At 45.3% G+C, this 27481-nt stretch overlaps 1 protein-coding gene across 1 annotated transcript in view; it reads right to left on the bottom strand.

The window, feature by feature from the left end:
• The window catches only part of ADGRA1 (adhesion G protein-coupled receptor A1), a 1149356-nt gene that overhangs the window by 1087399 nt on the left and 34476 nt on the right, over window positions 1-27481 (bottom strand). The window contains exon 2 of the mRNA XM_073685204.1: window positions 6288-6359. Coding sequence (XP_073541305.1) covers window positions 6288-6359 — 72 coding nt within the window. The remainder of the gene's footprint in view (window positions 1-6287; window positions 6360-27481) is intronic.

Genomic DNA, 27481 nt, shown 5'->3' with positions numbered 1-27481 from the left:
TCGAGCCAAGCTGCCTTCACAAAAGTCTGAGACATTGATATGACATCAGCTATTTCTGACATATAAGCATACTCCTTATAAATAGGTTACGGCCACCTTTGGTACCAACTGCTCCAATACATCAAAAAAAAAAAAATGAAGCATCTTTGATTACAGTTTTGATTTAACATATCCTATCGTGTTGTGTCTACAGCTCCTATGCACAAATACAGGTGCTTCTCACAAAATTAGAATATCATCAAAAAGTTCATTTATTTCAGTTCTTCAATTCAAAAAGTGAAACTCATATATTATATAGAGTCATTACACACTGAGTGATCTACTTCAAGTGTTTATTTCTGTTAATGTTGATGATTATGGCTTACAGCCAATGAAAACACAAAAGTAATTATCTCAGTAAATTAGAATAATTAACAAAAAACACCTGCAAAGGCTTCCGAAACGTTTAAAAAGGTCCCTTAGTCTGTTTCAGTAGGCTCCACAATCATGGGGAAGACTGCTGACTTGACACACTCCACAAGGAGGGTAAGCCACATAAGGTCATTGCTAAAGAAGCTGGCTGTTCACAGAGTGCTGTATCCAAGCATATTAATGGAAAGTTGAGTGGATGGAAAAAAGTGTGGTAGAAAAAGGTGCAGAAGCAACTGGGATAACCGCAGCCTTGAAAGGATTGTTAAGAAAAGGCCATTCAAAAATTTGGGGGAGATTCACAAGGAGTGGACTGCTGCTGGAGTCATTGCTTCAAGAGCCACCACACACAGACGTATCCAGTACATGGGCTACAAGTGTCGCATTCCTTGTGTCAAGCCACTCATGACCAATAGACAACTCTCTGCCGTATGATGTTGTAATGAGTGATTCACTACTAAAATTTAAGAAGGCCATGGATGCCTTTCTTGAATAGTATAATATTACAGGTTATATATACTAGATTCCTTGATAGGGCGTTGATCCAGGGAACTAGTCTGATTGTCGTATGGAGGCGGAAAGGAATTTTTTTCCCCAATGTGGAGCTTAGTGTTTGCCTCATGGGTTTTTTTTGCCTTCCTCTGGATCAACATGTTAGGCTATGGGTTGAACTAGATGGACTTAGTCTTCCTTCAACCTTAAAAACTATGTTACTATGTAACATTTCGAATTTTAAAATAATTTTTCAAGCTGTTGTTATACAGTATTCTAATTTACTGAGATAATGACTTTTGTGTTTTCATTGGCTGTAAGCCATAATCATCAACATTAACAGAAATAAACACTTGAAATAGATCACTCTGTTTGTAATGACTCTATATAATATAGGAGAGTCACTTTTTGTATTGAAGAACTGAAATAAATGAACTTTTTGATGATATTCTAATTTTTTGTAAAGCACCTGTATGTGTCTCCCAAGGCTGCAGACTACAAAAAGCAATGTGTAGTTGGATCGAACAGTCATATTTTTTTCCATTGATTCCTTCCGTCTTGATAATTTATTGAAACTATAATTGAAAGAAGTTTGAGACAGAACAAAGGGAGTAGGACTAGACAATCACTCTACACGGGTTTTGCCTTACGGTCATAAGCTATAAATGTAGTTCGATTGCCTTTAATTGAATTTTGCAATTGTACAGTCAATAAATTATCAAAAAGTAGGGAATCAATGGAAAAGAATACGATTGTAAAATCAGAACACACAGCCGTAGTTTGTAGCCTGGCTGTAACCATTGGGGACGACAGCACGGTGGCTCAGTGGTTAGCACTGTTGCTTTGCAGCGCTGGAGCCCTGGGTTCAAATATCACCAAGGACAACCTCTGCTAGGAGTTTGTATGTTCTCCCCGTGTTTGCATGGGTTTCCTCTGGATTCTCCGGTTTCCTCCCACACTCCACAGACCATACTGATAGAGAATCTAGATTGTGAGTCCCAATGACAGTGATGATGTATGTAAAGTGCTGCGGCATATGGTGGCGCATAATAAAATAAATTGGGGGCATATTGGATAGCTTAGAAGCTGTAAACACAGAACGGTAGGAGATTTTAGAATAATACCTATAGTAGCCAATACTGTTACTGCAGATCTGCTCTGATGCATGAAATGTCTAGAGAATGTGGGTGACAACCAATATAAAAGTTTTAAAGACAACCATAAGGAATAGCAGCACCCATTGTTTTCTAGAAACAGCTATATGAAAAAAAATACGTTATATTTTTTTTCTGAATTGGGTAATTAAGGGATACTTTTGAATACTGTGTCATTTTAGCAATATTTTTTATAAAAAAAAAGCATTTAGACTAGATTTACCCATTTTTAAAAATGGTCCAGAAATTGTGCCACCACATTTTTTAAAGCATTTTCACGCCACATTTACAGGTCACATCACTTTCTGTACCACATTCTCAACCCTGAATTAGTTTTTCTGCCAGTTATGCCCTGTTTCAATCTGCTGCATGTAGTCTGGATAGAAGAGTCAGATGACACAGCATCCTAGCGCCACACACAGAAAACATTCAGGGAGTATTGTTTTCTAAACCTTTCGGTGGCACTTTAGTAATTTGGCAACTTTTCTGGGAGTCTGGGAGGTCTCCCCTTTTTTCAGGACAGTTAGCACTTATGGTTTAGACTGCCACATTTATTAGAAAACCAGAGCACTTGAGAACTTTTAGCAATACGCTACATACAGACTTTGGCGGGGAGTTTTTTACACTGTCGTCTTCTGCCAATGTCAGAAAAAGTGTCCACATATGCTATTCAGTAAGAAACACAGAAAAGAAGGATTTGTGGATGTTCCGCGGTGCTGGTTAACAGTGTAATGCATCCAAGTCCAGACAAGTGGTGATGGTGGTTTCTTTATTTAGTCACCATTTCGAAGTACTACATACTTCTTCATCAGGACAAAAAAACATAGTGTTTAATTCTCCCGGATAAGACCCATTGTGCTGTTTTTGCTTCCTAGTTTTCTCGAATTCAGGAAGAAAGTCTTTCCTATTAGTACCCATCAGAAAACTATAATGATCATAAATCCAAACTTAAGCCCTGAAATCTAACCCTTGACTCTCACAATAGTTGTATTTTAAATCGGTAAGTGGCATCATGTCCGACTTAAAGAAAATAAATATCCACTATACAATGCACAGGACTGTTCCGATTCCGGGGTACAGCAATCCTTCAGTTAGCTGATTAATGGAGGCGCTGTTTATCAGACCCTCATTGAGCTAATTTTGATGACGAATCCAAAGAACACATTAAAAGACCAAGAAAATCCCCTTAAAAATATTGCATGGAATAAAGTAATTTTCTTTCGACTTGTGCAGAAACAATCTTTTTGGATGTGATACTTTAAACCTAATGTTACCCTCTCCTAAAGTATGCACATTATACAGAAAACCCCATGCAGTGTATACATAGTAGCGATCGTGGGACCTCATTAGTTAACCAAATCCTCCAAAAGTTGTGAAATATATAGAGTCTGCAAGAATGAACCAGGCCATGTTCAGGTAACAGAGCAGAAATTTTAATAGGAAGTAAACTTGAGTCCTTATTTTAAAATCAATACCTTGTCCAAATACTAGTGAGTATAAAAACATTTTGGCTTTTAAACTGGAAAGTAATGAGTAGTTTATAGTCTAACGTTTATTTGTCTAAATATTCTTTTCCTTTTTTTTATTTTATTGTGCTTGCGTTGCTTTGGCTATGTCAATCAATTTGGAGTTGTAAAAATGTTTTCAAATAAAATAATTATACAGTGGTTTAGTTTAACAGAACTAAACACCCCTAAAACACATGGGTGGATAAGAAGCAATCATGGGATTTCATTAGATAACCAAATCCTCCAAAATTTCTATAGCACTGTGAAATGTATAGACTCTACATGAATGAACCAGCCCATGTTCAGATAACAGAGAGGAATTTTTAATAGAAAGTAAACTTGAGTCATCATTTTATATTAAAAACTTACTTCACCCAAATAAAAGAGAGAATGTAAACTATTCATCACATGCCAGTTTAAAGGTATACTAACTGTAATGCACACGCCCGGACTGACTGGCGTGTGCGTGTTTAGTGGTTCCACTGTGCCATGGACCGGAGAGTGCCTGGAGGGGCGTAACTAAGTATCTGCCCGATCCGACCAAGGTCGCACAACGGCATACGACGCCAGTGCACCAGGGAGGAACCGGGCAGAGGGACCAGGTGCTACTCCAGGTCAGACCCCGGACACGGCTGTTGACCCACACCGGGGAATACAGGAACAGGCAGGTTAGGCTGGCACACAGACGGGTGGATGCAGGCAGGGAGGTACTGGATGGTACGAAAGGTTGGAGCACTGAGTGGATAGGACCCAGGTCAGACTGGGACTCAGTAACAGAACCGCAGATGCGGTGGACAAACACAGCAGAGTGAGACCGCCCGGAGCGGCGAGCAAGAGCAGAGCAAGACGAGACCGCCAGTAGCGGTGAGCGAGAGTAGAGCAGGACAAGGCCGCCTGAAGCGGTGAGCAAAGGGTCAGAGCAGAGCGAGACTGCCGGAGCAGTGAGCAAAGGGTCAGAGCAGAGCGAGACTGCCGGAGCAGTGAGCAAAGGGTCAGAGCAGAGCGAGACTGCCGGAGCAGTGAGCAAAGGGTCAGAGCAGAGCGAGACTGCCGGAGCAGTGAGCAAAGGGTCAGAGCAGAGCGAGACTGCCGGAGCAGTGAGCAAAGGGTCAGAGCGGAGCGAGACTGCCGGAGCAGTGAGCAAAGGGTCAGAGCGGAGCGAGGCTGCTGGAGCAGTGAGCAAAGGGTCAGAGCGGAGCGAGCCTGCCGGAGCAGTGAGCAAAGGGTCAGAGCAGGCTAGAACCGCCGGAGCAGTGAGCAAGGCAGAGCAGGCTAGAACCGCCGGAGCGGTGAGCAAGGCAGAGCAGGCTAGAACCGCCGGAGCGGTGAGCAAGGCAGAGCAGGCTAGAACCGCCGGAGCGGTGAGCAAGGCAGAGCAGGATGGACAGGGCTCTGTTCACACGGAACAGACAGGAAGGGGAAGGCAGAACCAGATACACACAAGATACTTGCAATGAAGTAGCGAGTGGATTCTAAACTCACAAACGGAAGTACAGCGACAACGAGTAGGAGTTAGGTGCAGGTTCAGACTCTGCAGAAAAAGGGAAGGTACGAACATAGAGAAAAACAGGTAACAGGCTAGGAGAGTATTCAGACAAGAACAGACACAGCAGCAAGATACAGGAGCAGGTCTAGGTATGCGGCCCCTAGAAGGCGGAACGAACAGGCTAGGAGCGTGTTCAGACAGGAACAGGCAAGATACAGGAACAGGTCTAGGTATGCGGCCCCTAGAAGGCGGAAAGAACAGGCTAGGAGCGTGTTCACACTGGCCTGGAAATGCAGCCTCCAGGATAGGCAGAAGACAACAGGCTAGAAGATAGTTCAGACAGGACACAGTTCAGACACGGGAACTGATACCGCAAGGCAGGAAACATAGACAGGACCTGGCACATCAGTGACAAGACGCCAACTGACAGAACACAATGCTCAGGCAAGGATTCCAGGAAAGAGCTGGGTTAAATACCAGGTGACAGACAGCAATAGGCTGAGGACGCAAAAGGGGTGTGCCTGCAGCAGCTACAAGAAGCAGGAAGTGATCGGGCGCCGCCCTTAAGCAGAAGAAACAAAGGCAAGCAGACAGCATGGAGGAAAGCCAGAGTGATAGTCTGGACTGGAAATCAAGTGCGCGCTCTTGCACAGTGGGAGATGGACCACTATGCAAGGACGCCGCCAGGTATGTTACACTAACATTTTTTTGTCCAAATATTATTTTACAATATTTTTATGTCATTCATTATGCTTGTGTTACTTTGGTTATGTCAATCAATGTGGGGTTGTAAAAACGTTTATAAATAAAATAATTACACAGTGGTTTAATTTAACAGAACTAAACACCCTTAGAACACATGGGTGGATCAGGTGATTTATCTGAACTTATAAGTACTTCCTGAATAAAAGCTTGGCCTGGGAAAAGATAAAGACTTTTCATATAACTACATAGAGCTAGAATGATGGGTTGATGGCTGATTCTTTTATTCTTTTGACTACATGTAGCTGGCCTTTTGAGAACATCGCCTTCTTCAACTTTTATTTGTTTATTTATAGACATGTATTCTTTTCATGAACTTTCTGGTTCATAGTGTTTTTTTGATGTGTAAGTCAGGCAGTCTAGAAACACTGACAAGTGAAATGCATTTGAGGCTCTGATCCTAGTCACCCAGGTACCCACTTCAATTGCAGCAACTTTTCAACTCTTGCTAACATTCAGAATGAAATTCGTACTCACAATTTCTCAAGGGAGTTTAATCCAAGAAAAGATCTATTCTTTACAAGAGATATCTTGTTATTGCTGAGAATTCTGTAAAAGCACAAAAAGAGAAAACTGTTAGCAAAGTAAAGACATTTCTTATTCTTTCCTCGTAGATTATAGTGTCATCACATGCCCATTCCATGAAATTCAGCCATTCGCTCGTATTACCGTCATTTAATACTAAGTTAAACAGTAACTCCAATAAAAGCAGAAAAGTACCGCCTGCTTAATTTTATGGTGTTTTCTAAGGTCACCAGTAGTGTTGAGCCACCCCCGTAGTGTTCGAGTTCGGTTCGGTTCGTCGAACACCCGTGTGTTCGCCGAACTGTTCGTCGAACTGTTCGTCGAACACCTTCGAACACCGTTAAAACCAATGGCAGGCAAACAAAAACACATAGAAACACATAGAAAACACCTTCAAAGGTGTCCAAAAGCTGACAAACTGCTCAGAAGACACAACTAACACATGGAAAAGTCACAAGTACATATAGTCATGCGAAAAGAAAAGAGGTGGAGGAGTAAAAGGAGGGGGAGACACAGATATAGGCATGTCATGCCCTTCTAAAATCCAAAAAGTGAGAAGCCGAGACGGCCAGTCCGCTCCTGCCCGTGCCACCTCCGTGTCGCCGGGTTTGTGCCAGAGCCGCGGTGAACCCTGACGGCCAGCCCCCCTCTCCCAATACTGGTGCCTGTCCGCTGGTGGGTCGAGAGAGCCCCCCTGTGGTGGAGGCAGCTCTAAGCTTTTTAATTTAAATTGTCCCTCTAATTTGAATGAATACACTTTAAATCCATTTACAAGGATCTATTGGAGGGCAAGTCTCATGCCAGCAGCCGCGTAATTCCAGCTCCAGTAGCGTCCACTAAAGCTGCTGCAGTTAAAAAGCTTTTATAAGGATCGAGCTCGGCTGTCCACCGCAAGGCATCCTAGTGCCAGTCCCAGCCCCTATGCCTTGGGGTGCCTCCTGATGCTCTTCACTAAGTATCCCGTGGTCCCGAAGCATTTCCTTTGAAAAAATTAAGTGTCCAAACTACAGGTGGTGTAGCTTGCTTAACAGCCGGGATAATCCGCTGACTAGCAGACACTGCTACTAGGCACAAAGTATTTCCTGGGCTAGATGCAGTTAAAAATTTGTAAGTAGATACTCTCGTTGGATGCTGAGAAAGCATTCCATAGAGTCTCCTGGCACGCCATATATGATTCTCTTAAAAACCTTGGGGTAGGGGTCTAGGGGACCCTTTTATAGCCAAAATCACGGCCCTGTATCACAATACGTCACCTAGGCTGAAGATAAATGGAACTGTAGCACCGAGGGCTCGGTTGCTACAGACGTATTGCACCTCACCCAGAGGTGTGATATCTCACTCTCAGATAAGGATGGAGTGTGGATCAGGACCCGACACCTGCATGCATTACACCACATTTCCGTGGGGCAGGGCGACCAATATGCCCCTGAGATGGGCACGACAGTCCCTGTCCCTGGCTGGAGTGGGGGGAGGGAACACTGAGGAAGGGGAACCCTGCAGTGCAGGAGCAGGGAGGAAGCAGTTCCTGGGTGCATTGAGAAGGGAGTATAAAAGGTGGGCACCATCTTAGTTCAGTGCAGAGAAGTCTGAGCAGAAGTGGCAGGGAGCAGGGGCTCTGCATGAGCTCTGCTTCGGAGGCGGGCCTAGTAACAGAGGCCCAGGCCTGCAAGAGGGAGAAGGAAGGAAGAGGAGCGGAGAAGGCTCCAGGAACGAGGAATGAAGGGATCCCAGGGGTGCGGACGGGCGAGTCGCCACCGCACGCCCGAATCCACCTGCGTGGAGGGGTCAGGCCAAAGGGGGAGACCGGTCCCCGAACTAGTGGAGGCAGGAAACGACCCTCAGCTAGAAACCGGAGGCTCTGACATTTTATGTGGCGCAGCCCCTTGCTCCACCCACTAGGAAGGCACCACATAGGGTCAGGGAAACTGGCGCCAAGTTTACCAAGAGGAGGCCCGAGGCAGCCGGCCAGAAGTGTTGGTAAGAAAGGCCAGACAAAGGACACACAAAGGGGGTCCTGTGAAGCGCTCCAAAGTTATCTGGGAGTTGTCTGAGCCCCTCACCTGGTGAGCACAGTACGACGTGGGCAGCCGTTACCTGCAGACGTGGTCTGGATAATAAGAACTGTGAGTAAAGGCCCTGAACTGCATCACTGACTCCGTGTCGTTACTGCTGCTGCCCTGCACCATCACCCCCATCCTCCGCATACACTGCCCTGAGGCTATACTCCTCCCGTGGGGAGTTATGCTACGCTCTGCTGCACCCACAACACCAGCCTTAGCGGTCTGCCCTGTAGCGGCGGTTCACTCTGACCGCAATCCACGGGTGGCGTAGTCGGACATTTAAACATCAAAACCACATAAATAGTTCCGCCACTGGTTTGACCGCCCTGAGCCACGGAACCGGATCGCCGCCACGAAGACTACAACCACCAGCATCCACCAAAAAGGGTCCGGCTCCGGGTGTCCCAAGGCCCAGGGGGTGCGTCAGAACATTTTCATCACCTTTCACAATCACCAATGGGACAAGGCAGGGATGTCCTCTGTCCCCTCTCTTATACATCCTAGTGACGGAGCACCTGCTCTCATCAATTCGCCATAACCCCAATATTAGGTGGATTGAGGTGGGAGGCACCGAGTACAAGTGCTCTCTATTTGCTGATGATGTCCTAGTATATATCACTCAATCACATATATCCATCCCTGCTGTTATGGCTGAAATAGATCACTTTGTTACATGGTAAAATTTTAAAATCAATGCAGCGAAGTCTGAGGCCCTCGATGTCTCCCTCCCTAAATCCATATAGGATTCCATCCAGTCCAACTTTCCCTTTGCCTGGCCCTCACAGGGTATCAAATACTTAGGAATTCCTATTCATAGAGACCTCTCCCATCTATGTTATCTTAATTTTGGGCCCTTTATTGAACAATTCCATACAGACCACGGTTGGCAAGTTGGAACTGTGAGATTCACTACGTGCACCACTGGTATTTTGTGGAAAAGCACATGTAAGATTCTGCAACAGTCTCTGCTGATACTCCTGCATGCGTGCATCCCTTTCTATGGCAGGAATAATTTCTGCAAATTTACTTTTGTACCGGGGATCTAACAGTGTGGCAACCCAGTAGTCAGGATTATTTCTAATTCTCACAATTCGAGGGTCATGTTGCAGGTAGTGCAGCAAGAAGGCACTCATGTGTGTTGCGCATCCAGGAGCACCAAGTCCCTGTTGTGTTGGTGGCGAGGTAACAATCATGCTTCCTTCCTCTGTCCTCTCCCCCCAACCTCGCACAACAGAAATGTGATCAAGGTCTCCCTCATCTGATGAGTCTTCCATCAGTTCGTCCTCCACTTCTTCCTGGGCTCCTGCACCTTCCTCACTAGTTTGGCTGCTACCATGCGCCCTGGTAAAATCATCTCCCCCACCCTCACATGCCTGCCGCCCTGGTGCTGCCGACCGTCTGGACCTTGCAGATGTTAGCCCTTCCGCATACAACTCCTCCTCCTCTACTTCCTCCACCTCCTCTTGTGCCACCACCTGACTCCGAATTCTGTTTAACATGTGCTCCAGCATGTAAATCACCGGAATAGTCATGCTGATAATGGCATCGTCAGCACTAAACATCTTCGTCGCCATTTCAAAACTGTGCAGAAGGGTGCATAGGTCCCTGATCTGAGACCACTCCTCCAGCGTGATTTGCCCCACCTCTGAATCTCGTTGGCCCAGGCTATACGTCAGAACGTATTGCACCAGGGCTTGTCGGTGCTGCCACAGTCGCTGCAACATGTGCAGAGTTGAATTCCACCGAGTAGGCACATCGCATTTTAGCCGGTGAAGTGGCAGGCCCAACGACTTCTGTAGAGATGTAAGTCGCTGAGCTGCGGGATGCGAACGGCGGAAGTGAGCACACAGCGACCGTGCCCTCTGCAGAAGGCCATCTAGTCTGGGATAGTGGGCTAAAAATTGCTGGACAACCAGGTTCAACACGTGAGCCATACAAGGCACGTGTGTGACATTGCCCCGGCGAAGGGCTGCACCCAGGTTTGCAGCATTGTCGCACACGGCCTTCCCTGGTTTCAGGTCCAGTGGAGACAACCATTCATGAAATTGGTTCTCCAGAGCTGACCACAACTCCTCAGCTGTGTGACTCACATTTCCCAGACATTTCAATGTAAAAACCGCCTGATGACGTTGAGCCCTACTGCCAGCATAGTAAGGAGGTGTGCAGGATCCCTTCTGCGCAGTTAGAAAGCTTGTGGCATGACCAGACAGGCTTTGGGTGCAGGTGGAAGACCGAGAGGAGGTTGAGGAGGCAGAAGCAGTGGAGGAAAAATGACATAAAGAGGATTGACGCACAACTCGTGGGGACGGCAAGACTTGGACAGCAGCCCCTTGTCCTGCTGTCACCATAGTTACCCAGTGCCCAGTCAGCGACATGTAACGCCCCTGTCCATGCCTACTCGTCCAAGTGTCTGTGGTGAAATGCACCCTGTCACACACAGAGTTTCTCAAAGAAGCGGTGATGTTGTGTGCGACATGCTGGTGGAGCGCAGGCACACCTTTCTTTGAGAAGTAGTGCCGACTGGGCATCTGGTACTGGGGCACTGCGACGGACATAAGGTCTCGAAAATCCTCTGTGTCCACCAGGCGGAAAGGCAGCATTTCTGTAGCCAAGAGCTTGCAGATGGTGAAATTCAACCTCTTAGCTTTCTCATGGCTAGGAGGAAATGGTCTTTTACTTGTCCACATCTGAGGGACCGAGGGCTGGCTATTGTGCTTAGACGGGGTTGATAAGGGTGTCCCCGGCAAACTGCCGGTCTGTGAGGAAGATGCAGGCGGACATGTTAGGTTGCCTTGATCCAAAGGTGGTGCTATCGATGTCGGACAGCGCTCAACACCAGCTGGTGTTCCCACCTCCAAAGAAAATGATGACCTGCCAATCACGCTGGCTGTTGCGGGTAAAGAGGTGGCAGGTCTGCGCCCCAAAACAGGTGTGACTGCTGCCCCCCCAGTCACAGAGGATGAAGAGGCCGCGGATGCACAAGATATGGCAGACGGTGGTTGGCCCGGCCGGCTAGACCGCATTGTAGCACACTGAGCTTCCCACTGCAACTTATGCTTCATGTCCATGTGCCGGTTCATGCATGAAGTACTCAAACTATGTATTTTTTGGCCTCTACTTAGCTTTTGCTGACAAATGTTACAGATAACACGAGTTGGGTCATCTTTATCGATCTGAAAAAATGCCCAGGCTATGCAAGGCTTAGCACCCATGCGACCTGAAGAGCCACCACGACTTGTGGTGAGAGGCAGAGTTGTGTTTGAGGATGCAGTTGTTCACGTGCTTCCAGTACTACGTCTCTGTCCAGGAAGGCGCAACCTGACCTCGTCGTCACTAGCATCTTCCTCCACCTCCTCTGCTGACCTCATCTCTTGGCTGACTGTGGGTTGACAGTAAGTGGGATCTCCGACCTCATCATCATCACCCTGTGCGTTATCACACCCGTCGTCCTCAGAGCCAACCTGTTCCTGCCCTGACAAAAAACTAAAGTTGTCGCTCCAATCAGGTATTTGAGTCTTATCATCGTCTTCCTCATTGTCTCCACCAACAGGAGTTACAGTTTGGGAATGAGGGTCTACATTATGGTCAGAACCTTCTGCGTCTGGTCCTGGATCCGACTCATAAAGATTCTGGGCATCAGTGCAGATCATTTCCTCGTCTGGATTCACAGAAGCGCTGGAGTCGACCTCTGATTCCCAGGCTATAGTATGAGTAAACAGCTCTGCAGACTCAACCATCTGTTCTACCTCATACTCAGACGGGCAGCTGGAGATTTGGGAGCTGTGAGGAAGCAAGTGCGATTTGGGTGACACCTTTGAGGACTGGAGTATTTGTGATGTTGAAGTTGATGTTGAGGAGAGCCCACTTAAAGGAGCACTTGATATCCGTTGAAGCACCTGCTGTTTTTGTGCCTCATCTGGAATTTGTAGCGATTGGCGTGGCCGTAAGAAAGGGATCTTATCACATTGTCCGCTAAAAGAAGTAGACATTTTAGTTTGGCTGGAAGATGGTCTTTCTTCTGCACCTACCCCACGGACACAACCTTTTTTCCCCTTCCCAACACGCCTATTCCCCTTTCCACCAGCAGCAGGCCTTTTTCCACTCATTTTGGTGGTTAACTAATTCACAACTCTGGAGTTGTTTGCACAAAAAAACAATGGATGGTAACCGAGCAGAGCTGAGTGGCCAAACTGTGGTATTAGGCCAAAACTATTGGCTGGGTTAGATGCAGAAAAAAATTATTTTTAATTTGCAACCTGATGGAGGTCAGTATAGATGGACTAATAGACCAAGTCCCACACACCGCTAGAAGCCCAAATATTTTTTCAGAGCTAGATGCAGAAAATTTTTTTATTCAATTTGCAACCTGATGGAGGTCAGTATAGATGGACTAATAGACCAAGTCCCACACACTGCTAGAAGCCCAAATATTTTTTCAGAGCTAGATGCAGAAAAAAATTATTTTTAATTTGCAACCTGATGGAGGTCAGTATAGATGGACTAATAGACCAAGTCCCACACACCGCTAGAAGCCCAAATATTTTTTCAGAGCTAGATGCAGAAAAAAATTATTTTTAATTTGCAACCTGATGGAAGTCAGTATAGATGGACTAATAGACCAAGTCCCACACACCGCTAGAAGCCCAAATATTTTTTCAGAGCTAGATGCAGAAAAAAATTATTTTTAATTTGCAACCTGATGGAGGTCAGTATAGATGGACTAATAGACCAAGTCCCACACACCGCTAGAAGCCCAAATATTTTTTCAGAGCTAGATGCAGAAAAAAATTATATTCAATTTGCAACCTGCTGGAGGTCAGTATAGAAGGACTAATAGAACAAGTCCCACACACTGCTAGAAGCCCAAATATTTTTTCAGAGCTAAATGAAGAAAAAAATTATTTTTAATTTGCAACCTGATGGAGGTCAGTATAGATGGACTAATAGACCAAGTCCCACACACTGCTAGAAGCCCAAATATTTTTTCAGAGCTAGATGCAGAAAAAAATTATATTCAGTTTGCAACCTGATGGAGGTCAGTATAGATGGACTAATAGAATGATGCTATGCCCAAAAGATTTTACTTCACTAGGTGCAGTAAAAAAATTGGTATTCTATACACAGGTGGTATATCTTGCAACACAGATAGGCTACTCCACTGACTAACACACTCTGCAATAGGCCAAAAAGGATTAGCTTTGCTAGATTCAGCCAAATGCTGTGAAAAAAACTTGCACAGCACTGGCACAGACCTGCCTGGCAAAAACTGATAGGAACTGATGTAACCTAGTCCTGAAAAGGACTCCAATTACAATTAGTCTTTACTCCCACAATCTATCTATTTAAGAGCACAGACCTGCCTGATAAAAGTCGTAGGAAATGCTGTAACCTAGTCCTTAAAAGGACTGCAATCACAACTATTCCCTACTCCCAAGCTATCTGTATATTTGTGCGAAAATTGGCTTGAAATTAACAAGGTATAGCGCACACAGCAACAGCGGTGCCGTCTAACACGCAGCTGCAGCAGTGAGAAAATGGTGGCGACGGGGAAAATGGCTTGGTCTTATAGGGCAAGGACATGTGACATACACTGCCAATCACACATGCCCTTGCTTGTGTGAAAAAAAGCACTTCGCTCCGTGTGTGCGCTGCTGATAGGCTGACAGATTGCACCTCCCCACTGCAAATGCGGGAAAGAGAAAAAAAAATGGAGATCTTCATTGTTCCTGCAGAGATCCATCCCCTGCCCCTCCCCCCGCCCCGCTGTACACTCAAACTGCGTATTAACATTAATTTTCATCATTACTGAGAAAAAATCCAGTTATGATTTTGGTGCACGAACAGTTATCGAACATAACCTCGAACAGCCGAATTTTTCTCAAATTGTTCGTGTTCGCCGACCGGCTCGAACACCGCCCAAAACAGCTCGAATTTGAGATTGGCGAACAGTTCGAGTAGAACAACGCTCATCTCTAGTCACCAGTTAAAGACCTATTTTTAAGATTAAAATAGGCCATATGTGTATAATGGTATCCAAAGGGTCAGCTCAGCAGTACTAAAAGTCTTAGTCCCAGGACCGCTGCATTTATTGTCATTGGACTATGCAGTGAAAATATTAAAGAGGTTGTGACACCTATCGCCTGCTGATCGATGCAAGCAGAGAAAGACATAGTTTATGTACAATCTGTGCAGCTGCACAAGAAACCAAATGGAAAAAGGGACCACTGCTATTTAAAAAAAAAATCTCACTGAATTAGCAGTTCAATAGATAGGAAACCATACGCCGTTCCACATTTTTTTCTGTGTTGACACCTTGATTTAATTTGACAAAAATATTGTAGATAAATGGCAGTTTTAAAGGGGTTGTCTGGTCTTAAACTACAAGTCTACAGTCACTCTGTGTGACTGCAGACTTATAAATCCTCACATCATGCACATTACGCGCTGAGAGGATTCTCCTGTGCCATCGGCTGGCACGTGACCGCAAGTATATGATTTGCATACATGCAGTCACGTGCCAACTAGACATGCTCAGCCTCAAACAATGCAAATGTATTCAGTGAGGCTTGATACAGTCTAGTCGGAATGTGGCCAGAAGTATGCAAATCACATACTTGCGGTCACATGAGTGACGGCTTCCTGCACCAGCACCAGAACTCCAATGCCCCTTGCAAGAGACGTAGATATGTTGATATGGTACATATGGTGGTGATATGGTGGTGGAGGATGAAGATGAGGAGAAGGAAGAGGACAAGAGAAAATAGACAAAATCAGGAAGCGTATACCCATGTCTGGGTGTGAAGACAGAGGTACATGGGAATAGCGTTAGACCTCCCAAAAAAAAGACACTGTATTTGAGTTTATGTTACACTGATATCATTCGGTGGTGTTGAGAAGTCTGGCCCAATCCAGCCCTTGTTCATTTTTATAAGAGTCAGCCTGTCAGCATTTTCAGTTGACAGGAGGATGCGCTTATCAGTTATAATTCCACCAGCGGCACTAAAAACCCGCTCTGATAAAACGCTGGCGGTAGGGCAGGCCAGGACCTCTAAGGCGTAGAGCGCCAGTTCATACCACGTGTCCTGCTTGGATACCCAATAATTATAAGACACAGAATAATCAGAGAGGATGTTGGTATGGTCGGCAAGGTACTCCCTCAGCATCTTCCCAAATTTTTCCCTCCTTGTGAGAGTGCAGGGGGCTGTTGGGTGATGAAGACGTTGAGTTGAAGATGGGGTTAATAATATGTGTTGATGGTTATTTATGTGATAAAAAGTGTTTCTTGTGAAATCCCTATGGCCGCTTATTGTATGCCGGTTCTCCTAGAGGCTTTGCCTAAGGCTGTCCTTGGGATGCAGGAGGTCTGCCGAGAAGGGGGAACCATACAGTAGAGATAGGGATTTAGTACACTACACTGCTTAGACACTAGGTAGTTAATACAGGGGTTACATCGTTAGGTGGGAGGAGTTACAGCATCAGAGCAGTCTTATAGAAAATCATTTTCTGGTTACAGACAGTTGGGGGAGAGTGAGGAGTGAGGAACATTAGGCCACTCCATTCCTGGGTTCAAGACCCAAGCGCACAGAACCAGGGTAGGTTCTGTTCCCATACACAGTGAGATATAGAGTGTGAAGGATGACTGAGCAGATAGGAAAGCAGACTCCAACGGCAGTATCAGCAGTGAAGAAGTGTTTGCTAATGCAAGTTATCTGAACAGAATGAGGACACATTTGAGACAGAATCTGGACACTGCCACAGTCCTAGGCTCATGGCCTGTGAGAGGTGCTCAGTGTGAGGCCTCTGTTTCCCTAGAGGGGAGTCTCTCAGCCGGGTCCCAGAAGATGTCGGTGTTGGTCCTGGTCCAAGGGACGGCGAAACAGTGAGCACAGCAAATCCTCCATTGCAGCACACACTCTGGTCTCAGTCCTTAATAGTAGAGGGGGCATCAGGTGAAGAGAAAATAGTTCTGGCACACAACGTGATAGTAGCGGCCCTGAGTGCTCCCCTCTACAAGAGTACCCTGCGCCTCAGGGTCTGTGCAATGGGAGGGTCTGAGAAAGCTGTCCCAGAACTTTGACAGTATTCCCCTGCTACTGCTGGATTAGATTTGTGTCTCTCTCGCCTGTACTCCTTGGTTGTCCAACGAACTGTGACCTCTGCCGCCAGCGTTTTCATATGGGAATTTTTTAAATAATTCCGCAACAAGGGCCTTGTGGTACTGCCCCATTTAATTAGGCCTGTCAGGGCAAGGGAATAAGAGACAGAAAGTTCTCCTTGTAGCGTCTGCAGTCTGCCACATACCCTGCCTCCCTGCCTAACTCCTGCTATCACCACTGAATATATGCAGCTGGATTAGTCCTCAGAAGGACTGTTAGTTCAGATGGATATATAGATATGCCGTGGAATACTTTTACTAACTATAAACAAGCAAATCTCTCCCTACTCTGCCTGTTTCCGGAGTAGACTGTGACGAGCATTGACTAGGATGCACGAGACACCTAGTCCTGTAGTGATAATCTCCTGCTGATATATATATATATATATATATATATATATATATATATATATATATATATATATATATGCACCTCTAGGGTATGCTGTACAAAATGTAGTGTATATTTTTACACTACAATGTATAATTTCACACAAACATTAATATACTGAACATCGTCTTATATAGAATCCTTTGTTAGGAAGTTAAGTAGAGAAGCACATTAGGTGGTTCCTTTCTTTGGCAAAACAAGCCTAAAAATCATATTAAAATCGTCCATTTCCTGTGGTGCCGTCTCCCTGGCAGAGCATGAGCATGTATTTTCTAATTAGACAATAAAAAATGAGCCATATGCCTCGGTGCCCATGTGTGGTACCCGCAAGATGAAGATGCCTATAAATGATGAAATATTTACATATGTTATATTCAATGCCTGTCTATGCAAGACTTGGATGTGTGCCAACATAACCTTCCATGAGTATAGCGATGCCAGTCACAGGCATTTCAATATCTCGTATGGCACACATACGGCCAAAGTCAATATTTATGTCAAGCATTCAGCAAAATATTCATTTTGAGCATTTCCTGATTAATTATCTATGCAGCTATGGTCCATGCATCTTTTGTATTTCCATAATTTGTACTTGCTTTTTTACATAAATACCCAAAAGGAATCTGAATGGAACTTTGCACATATTTGGAAAGTGAGATTTTACCAAGAAGGTCTTTGAGATGTCCTAAAAAACAGTTCTCTCCAAACTGAAAAATCAAGGTTTCAAGAAGTTAAATGGGTTGGCTGTTTTAAAGGGATTGTCCATTTCATTAATATCCGATCCGTGTGGATCCAATATACGGCTCCCCCACGGATCAGCTGTTGTCAGCTCCAGTTGTTAACAGGTGTAAACAGTGAACTACTTCTCATTTCTTATTAAAGTAAGAGCTGATCTACAGTACTCAACAAAGGCCACCACGTCATTATGCTGTTCCAACTCTGTTCACTGTGTGTATCCAGCATCTGCGCCACAGCTGAAAACAGATGTCAAACCCCCCACTGATCTTATATTGATGACCCAACCAAAGGATAGGTCATTCATATCATCAGCCTGGACAACCCTTTTAAGTATATTTTAATCAGCACTGTACACTGAATCCCGAAATGTATGAAATGTATTAATTAAAGATGACCAAATTGATTCAATGCAAATTTTAGGAAATTTATTAGATATGGCGAATTCTAAGAATTTGCAGTTTGATTTGCGAGAATCACAAAAAAAGAAATCAGCCTAATAAGGCTCATATGACCTCACATGCTGCCGTGCTAGCTTCCCCATAATGCATTATAGCTGTCACATCACATGGAATATCACAGCCAATCAGCATTAACTATCAAAGCCTGTATAAAAGCCAAGGAAGGTAATGCAGCAGCCATTTTAGGGTGAATCTGGATTGTAAGATGTTACAAGTTACAGTTTAGCAATAGAGGTAGGGAAAGTACATTTATAGTGTGTGTTGCACAACTACAGCAGTGAAGAAAATGATTGTAGTAGTCTGTGAAAGATACATAGATTCAACTGATGAGAGATGAAAGATTGAGGAGAACTGCCAGTGAGTGATCACCCAGTGATATAGTGTAGCTGGCAGCTGTTCTGTTGCATTTCAGCATCCTGTGGTGGTGGCAAGTACTACAGGCCGGCATCTAGGGTGTAGGAATTGGCAATAGCATCTGCCTATCTGCCCATTTTGTTCTATACTGTTCTATTGCTGCCAATGCTGGAACCCCCACGCAGACATGCATCTCCTACCTGTCCATTATGCAATATCTATACTGTGCTACTGCTGCTGTGGCTGCAAAATGCTGGCCCTACACAGCCAGACATTTTCATGCCTGTCCCATCATATTCTATACTGTGCTGTTGCTGGCACTGCCAATAGACAGCCACACATCTTCTCCATGCTCATTGTGTTCTATAGCTATACTGTACTGCTGCTGTCAGAGTTAATAGTTCTAACTCTACAAAGCCACACATCTACTTGCCTGTTCTATCATATTTTATACTATTTCAGTTTCAGCCACTGTCATTGACAATAGATAGCTATGTATCTCCTTTTTTTCAATTGTGCTGTATAGCTAGATAGTACTTCTGCTTTGTATCCTACTCTGTAAAGGGTAAATAAACCTGCAACTACTCCCAAAAAAAAGGATATTTTTTGTGTGGCTTTTTAAAAAGTCATTACTTCTTCATTCTCCAAAGCAGCAAACCTGGTGCTAATTCCAAGATAGGGATACTTTTTGGACAGGTTAATAAAAATGCTACTACCAAAAAAGGGATAATTTTTGGAAGGCTTTTTGAAAAGTTGTAGCTTCTTTGCTTATTTTCATCGCCCTCTGGTTATGTGTTCAGATTTCATCAGTCAAATCAATATATATTCTAATGAATTATTAACACATAATTAAATAAGTACACATCAACATAAACAAGGCAGGATATATTCATAGTGGAGTGGGAAGTGGAGGGATAGCATAGTTATGGAACAATTTTCCTTATTCATGCTCTCCCTATAGACGTCTACTAAGTGGAGATCCCCACTCGGGATGTCCATCTGTTGAGGGAATAGGAGTTCCTTAACCCCATTTCAATAATTCCTGACACTGATTCAATGATGCAATTGGGTCTCTGATGGTACGGACTTTGCGGACCATGTTACGGTCCTAAAATTATCTCTATGATCTCTGTGATCAGTGGTGCATATCCTGCTTAGTTTCCTGACATAAGCACCAAGCAGAACGTGAGAACATTGAGACCTCCTGGGAAGAATCAACCCCTGTATAACTCTAGACATGCAGGGATGCTGGTATTAACTTTCTCACTATCAGGGTGATTGTTGTTTAAAGAGAATCGGTCAGTAGGATCAACCCTCCTAGGTCGTCTATATAAGCATGCAGGTCATAGAAAGTTGAATAAAATAATACATTGATATTTGCAATCTGATTTTTTATTCCAAAGAAATCCTTGTTTTTCCTAATATGTAAATGAGCTGTTAAGATCTATGGGCCGGACATAGATCTCCCCAAGAATCTGCCTCCAGAGCTTATTTTAAATGAAGAGCGGGGTGTTACCAGTGTGAGACATGTAGATCAGGAGAGCAGACCGTCCGTCATTACATGTCTCACATAAGCAATGTCCCCTTTCATTTTCCCCCTTTCTTTTCAGGCATTCATGGCATATCCCGGGGGTATGCCATAAATGCCTAAGATAGCAATACCTATTTAATTCACTTGTATCTTCTTTCCTAAAATTTACAATCAACCTGAGAATAAGATGTCCTTTCCTTTGATTTCTTTTTTTTTGCCAGGATTCTTTATTTTTGTTTCTTTGTTGTCCACTAGCAGAACTTTTATATTCAATGCGAGAAGAGCTGTCCAACCTAGGTCAGATCTCCCGGGGTCTTTTCGTCTAATAAATATAAGTCAAGAGCACTTCCAATATTTCTGGGGTTTTTGTCGCTCACTTATAAATTATTTTCTTTTTTTTTTCCTTTCTACTTAATTGGGTCAATTATTTCCAAATGAATAAAAAATGTTGTTCTTAATTAGAGGGGAAGTCTGGAAACTATAAGAGACCGCTTAGGCATTTTAGAGATAGGCTGCAATTATCCACAAAGCTTTCTCATTTTTCTAAATTCAACTGAAATATTTAATGATTCGTCATAAATTACGCGAACGGTTATTACAAGATAGTATGCATGATTTATAATCTGGCACTTGAATGGAGAGAAAATACATATTCTAGGTGAGATACTTTTACGGATAAATATAATGATATATGAGGACAGTGCTCATTACGGAATAATAGCTGACTATACACACAATAGTTCCCACTGAATGAATGTAGCACATCTGTTCATTAATTTTATACCTAACCCTTCTCTGACTGACAGAGATAGCGGAGAACTCCTCTATGTATCTCCATCAGTCTTTAATATTAAATGCATTGAGTGGCTCTATGTATGTACAAATGGAGGACACCTGTCATGCAAGGTGAGGGAAGGAACAAGTGTACAACGACGGGAAGTGGGGGAAGGGAGCCAAACAACTAGGGAAAGGGGGAGTAGAGACCCCTAGGCAGATCTAATATCACCCTGACTACCCTATTGTCCCTATATAGGTTTCGCACTTATCGCCGAGCAGAAAACCTAATCCCTGAATGTCCCTAGAGCTAGGTCCTAGGTAGGGAGGGGACTGGGTGAACACTAGTCAGGCCCCATTGTAACTAAGGACAAACAGGTAAACAAACAAAAGGGATACACATAACTTGAGAAAATACCAGAGACACAACACAACTGTCCTCCAAGGGAAGTCCAAGAAGAAACTAGCCAACCACTAGTACTCCAGGCATGGACAGAGCAACATATAACTATCACCGGCGACTCTCTGGAGACACTGAGAGTTTTTAACTGCCAAGCAAGGGTGTGTCAATTAGCAACAGAAGGTGGAGGTCACTGCTGGGTCCTAAAGGAAGGAGGATCTCACTGCACAATAGAAATGAGAGGATCAAGAAGGTGTCTGTAATGTCAAGCGCAGTGACCTTCTACAGCCAGATCCAGAGCAACGGTCTGTCACACTTGATATATCATCAACACTAACAGAAATAAACACTTGAAATCGATCCCTCTGTTTGTAATGACTCTATATAATATATGAGTTTCACTTTTTTATTGAAGAACTGAAATAAATTAACTTTTTGATGATATTCTAATTTTGTGAGAAGCACCTGTATGTGCCATAAGCATATGCATTACACCGAATATTTTTTTTTCTTCTTTTTTTTTACCGAGTTGCTGTCTACCAATCGGAAAAGTAAACATTACTGAAGTCTGACTCGGTTTATGCCGCAGGATTTTTTGTCTGCTTGTTTCTTGATAATGTATTAAACAAACGGCCAAGGAATGATTCTTCATGTTCTTTCTTTGCTTAATTTGGGCCTCAATTCTGTATTATTTGTGAAAACGCAGTTCAAATAAATGTCCAAATTCTGAATAAACACATTAATCTGAGCGACATGCGTCCTCATATTTCAAAAAGGAAAACAATGCCGAGTTGGGAAAGAGGACAGATTATTCAAATGCCACAATGCGTGGCTCTTATTATCCATTGCTTTTCAACAAAAGCATAGTTTTATTTAAGCAGTAGAGTATTTCTACAGTCAGAGAGGTATTCCCACTGGAGATCTTCATGGCCCAGACAGTAAATGTCAGATAGGGACCCCCACCTACAAGAAAATTGGCAGCCATCTGACCATCATTTGACAAACCATGAAGCAAATATCTTGAGTCAGGTGAGGCCCAATTCTCGAAACATGGAGAGACTTTCATCAATAAAGAACTAATGTGGATATTCAATGGGTGCCATATGTAGAAATGTAAGGAGTGTATGGATGGTGGAGTGAATACAGTGGTCATGCTGCTCATAGAACTTGTACTCATAGTCCTTGGGGGTCTTTTTTGAAGACCAAGTGTCTGCAAAAAAAAAATGTAGACGTCCATTTTTTTAATCTGATCCTTGGTCAAAACTTACCCATTCAAGTCAATAGGTCAGTGAAAATCATTGCACTGATGGCATCTTAGATGCATCATGACTGCTTGTTAGAAGTTTGACTAACCTCCATCAGCTTTTATTTACACATAATAAAACCTTAAAGGGGTAGTCCACTACTAAGACAACCCCTTCTCAATCTTTATGTTGACCCCTTATAAAATAATAGCAGCAAGTCTCATCTCCGGTGTCGTCATCGTCGTCCAGCAGTGTCGACACTAGCTCTCCCGGGGATTGCGTGACATTATTATGTCACGTGAGCCCAGCAGCCAATGAGCAGCCTCTTTGCTCTCCCCTCCTTTGGAAAAAACTGACATCTGGAGGAAGGGAGAGAGAAGCTGCATCTCTGACTTCCTCCAGATGTCTGATTTATCTAAAGGAAGGGAGAATGAAACGAACATTGATTGGCTGCAGTGCTTGTACGACATAACAAAGTCTCACTAACCAAGGGAGATCCAGCGCTGACATCACCAGAACGGCGCTTGCACCTGAGGTGAGTATAGCTAGTATTATTTTATAAGGGGAGGAACATAATGATTGAGAAGGGGTTGTCCACTACATGGACAACACTAATAATAAAAACACTGTGAGCAAAAAATGACACACTGACCAAACACTGATAAAAATCTGATCCAAAACACCGATGAAATCAATCCATTCTTTTCATATACGAGAAAAAAATGTGTGGCGCCCCTGAGGGTCCTGTCACCACAGAGGTACTGAATCTCACCCAGAGGTGTGGTACCTCACTCTCAGGTAATGAGGGAGTACTACCCGGGACCCACACACCCACATCCAATACACTCCACTTCAGTAAGGAAGGGCGAGATTGCTCCTAAGGGAGAGCACAGTCCCTGGTCCCTAGCTGGAGGGTGGAACTAGGTAGAGGAGGTGGGTGGAGGAAGAAGTTCAGTAGGAGTATAAAAGAGAGTGTGGAAGGTTCTAGAGTCAGTCAGTGTGAGGAGACAGTTCAGAGGAGAGAGAGCTGGGAGCAGGAGATCAGGAGGAGCTCTGCTCAGGAGGAGTGGAGAAAGGAGCGGGGCCCAGTGAGAGAGGCCCAAGAGGAGGAAAAAAAGAAGAGAGGAGCAGTGAGAAGGGCTCCAGGAGGAACAGAGGGGATCCCAGGGGCACAGTGAGTGCGGATGCCACCCGTGCGCCCGAATCCACGCTGACGAGAAGGGATCAGGCCGCAGAGAGGGGACCGGCCCCTAACCTAGTGGAGAACAGCCAGGCTCAGCTAGATAACCGGAGGCTGCTGCATTGTCAATGAGCTGCAGCCAACAGGCACAATTATATCGCCGAAAAGGTGGCCACATAGGGTCCAGGGGATTGCAAGTCGCCCGACAAGGCCCGAGGTCACTGGCTTGGGACACTGATTGTGAGGCGCAGGGCAGGAGGGTGAGAGCCAGCGCAGTGAGACGACCGGAAAAGGTACACAGAATGGGGATCGGTCCAAGTGCTCCTGAGATACCTGAGAGTTTGCTGGATCACTAGGACACAGGACGACATGGGCGGTTATAATCCGGATAGTGTAACCTGAGAAACTTAACAACTGTGAGTAAAATCTGAAGACTGCACCCCACTGTGTCCTTGAATAATTGCTGCACCATCACCAGTCCTGCACTACACCGCACCAACAAACATCTACCTCATAAAATCTACACTGCCCTGGAGCTAAGCTCTGCCTGTGGAGAGCTGAACCAACTCTGCTGTGTCTCCATCAGCTCCAGAGGATCTGCACCGCAGCGGCAGCCTCATATAGCCGCATACCACAGGTGGCGTAACAAACATTATCTCTAAAAAATGTATTCCCCTTTCACTTGTCCTTTAATTGACTGCCCTGGGTCACGGACCGGGTCACTGGCACCATGACATCCCCCAGCATCGACCGGCCTGGCTATCGATTACCCCACGGCCCAGGGGGCGCGTCATTCTTGGTATCATGAACAGGATGAACCGACCCGTTGCAACTGGGTCCTGTGTGCCAGAAAGACTGTGTATAACTGTATAAACCACAGCCATTACTGTAGCACATACGTAGCTAATGATATGTGGGGTGTCCCATCATGGGCGGAGCCTCAGAAATGGTGCCAAAATAGGCCCCTCCCACTGGCATAGACTGTACCAGAGTTGTCTGTCAATCAGGCTGAAAGGTGCCAGCCTTCCCCTTTGCATCAGAATGAGGGGGGAGATTGTCGCCTCCCCCTGCAGAGGACTGTGTGATCCCATCCATCCCATCCATCCCAGCTGCTGCAGCTCTGTGCTGTGTGATCCCATCCAGCTGCTGCAGCTCTGTGCTGTGTGATCCCATCCATCCAGCTGCTGCAGCTCTGTGCTGTGTGGTCCCATCCATCCAGCTGCTGCAGCCCTATGCTGTGTGATCCATACACCCATCTGACGTTCCCAGCTGCTGCAGCTCTGTGAATACAACACAAGTGTGAGAAGCTGTGCAGTAAGAGTGTGGCTGTACAGTGACCAGCAGAGCAGTCTCGGTGACTGGCTGTGCAAGCAGCGATGACATAAGCATCCGGAGCAGTGAGTCCTACCCCGGCAAGGGTGAACTAGGGGGGAAGAAAGATGCCCACCTTAGGAGAAGCTCCAACAGCAGGTGCTGTCGCAGCCCTCATAATGCCACTGTCTATTCCATACATCCCATGAGCGGCCTGGTTACCACAATACTCAGGAGAGAGGGGGTGGTACACCCTTGATGTGTGGAAGGCGAGCGCGGAAGACATGCCCCTGACTTCTGGTGTCGCTGACCCTGGCCGTCCACAAGCAGCTTCTGCTTCGGCTGTAGCTAAGTACCCCTGAGACAGAGTAACCTACACCCGTCACCGTGGAGAACATGGGTGGTACGCCCTGAATGTGTGCAGAATGGAGGAGGAGGAGAACGCACCCCTGCCATCGGAGGCTGATGACCCGGCAGGGCCATCTAGTGGTGGACAAATGTTCCCCCGGAGGGGGCACCACTATTAAAACTGAACTGTTCACTTAAAAGTTTAAAAACTGTATATAGTTACCCGGAAGGGTATTGATATAATCTGTGTTTAAAAAGTTTTTGTTTATTTGTTTAGTGTACCCGGTTAAGGTACAAAGACTTATAGGTTGTGGACGTTGAGCAGCCAAAAACTTTGTGTACATAGTTAGCACTTCTTAAGGTGCTCCTTGTGGGTTTTATATTGACCACCGATCAAAAACCCGTTTGGCTTCGCCGAAGACGTGGTCCAACAAGTGGATCACCTATGCCCTGCAGCCACGCCCAGGGCCTACGTTGAGGGTTTTTGGACGGGTCCCTCATAGTTCACATTCACCAGTGAGATGGACACCCAGATAAGAATCTCACTACAGCCTACTGAACTTGTTTGATAAAATGTTATTAAAAGTTGTTTTATAATGTTTTATATACTGATAGAAACATGTAAGGTTCAAGGGAAGTGCCTCCCATAAAGGGAAGAAAAGTTATGGTTGTTCTTTTATGTGATGCATCCTAAAAATTTGCATGTCTTTAATATACCTTGTTTTTACTCTGTTCCAGCCCGTGGACGTGCTGTGTTTAACGGGGGGGTATGTGGAGCCCCTGGGGGTCCGGTCGCCACAGAGGTACTGCATCTCACCCAGAGGTGTGGTACCCAACTCTCAGGTAAGGAGGGAGTACTACACTGGACCCACACACCCACATCCAATACTCTCCACTTCAGTAGGGAAGGGCGAGATTGCTCCTAAGGGAGAGTACAGTCCCTGGTCCCTAGCTAGAGGGTGGAACTAGGTAGAGGAGGTGGGTGGAGGAAGAAGGTCAGTGGAGCACAGAGGGTAGGAGTATAAAAGAGAGTGTGGAAGGTTCTAGAGTCAGTCAGTGTGAGGAGACAGTTCAGAGGAGAGAGAGCTGGGAGCAGAAGCTCAGGAGGAGCTCTGCTCAGGAGGAGTGGAGAAAGGAGCGGGACCCAGTCAGAGAGGCCCAAGAGGAGGAAAGAAAGAAGAGAGGAACAGTGAGAAGGGCTCCAGGAGGAACAGAGGGGATCCCAGGGGCACGGTAAGTGCAGATGGCACCCATGCGCCCGAATCCACGCTGACGAGGAGGGATCAGGCCGCAGAGAGGGGACCGGCCCCTAACCTAGTGAAGAACAACCAGGCTCAGCTAGATAACTGGAGTCTGCTGCATTTTCAAGGTGCTGCAGCCAACAGGCACAATTATATCGCCGAAAAGGTGGCCACATAGGGTCCAGGGGACTGCACGTCGCCCGACAAGGCCCGAGGCCACTGGCTTGGGACACTGATTGTGAGGCGCAGGGCAGGAGGGTGAGAGCCAGCACAGTGAGACAACTGGGAAAGGTACATAGAACGGGGTCCCGTCCAAGTGCTCCTGAGATACCTGAGAGTTTGCTGGATCACTAGGACACAGGACGACATGGGCGGTTATAATCCGGAAAGTGTAACCTGAGGAATTTAACAACTGTGAGTAAAATCTGAAGACTGCACCCCACTGTGTCCTTGAATAATTGCTGCGCCATCACCAGCCCTGAACTACACAGCACCAGCAACATCTACCTCATAAAATCATCATCTACACTGCCCTGGAGCTAAGCTCTGCCTGTGGAGAGCTGAACCAACTCTGCTGCGTCACCATCAGCTCCAGAGGATCTGCACCACAGCGGCGGCTCCATATAGCCGCATACCACAGGTGGCGTCACGAATATTATCTCTAAAAACTTTATTCCCCTTTCACTTGTCCTTTAATTGACCGCCCTGGGTCACGGACCGGGTCACTGGTACCGTGACATCCCCCAGCATCGACCGGCCCGGCTACCGAGTACCCCACGGCCCAGGGGGCGTGTCAAATGCACATCTGAATGAGGCCTTAAAATCATAGGTATAATAAACTGCAATACAATGGGAAAGCAACGTGTTGTAGGAGTGATCAGAGAATCATTTGGTCAAATTCCCAGATGGAATTTAAAATAAAAAAGGTCAAGAAGTGCTCTGTAAAAAAGAAAAAACCTCA

Source organism: Phyllobates terribilis, unplaced genomic scaffold (genome assembly GCF_046119375.1).
Source record: "Phyllobates terribilis strain yellow unplaced genomic scaffold, ASM4611937v1 Scaffold_5__5_contigs__length_657084704, whole genome shotgun sequence".
Taxonomy (NCBI): Eukaryota; Metazoa; Chordata; class Amphibia; order Anura; family Dendrobatidae; genus Phyllobates; species Phyllobates terribilis.
Note: the sequence above shows the minus strand (reverse complement) of the source record. Positions and strands in the feature narration are given on the sequence as shown.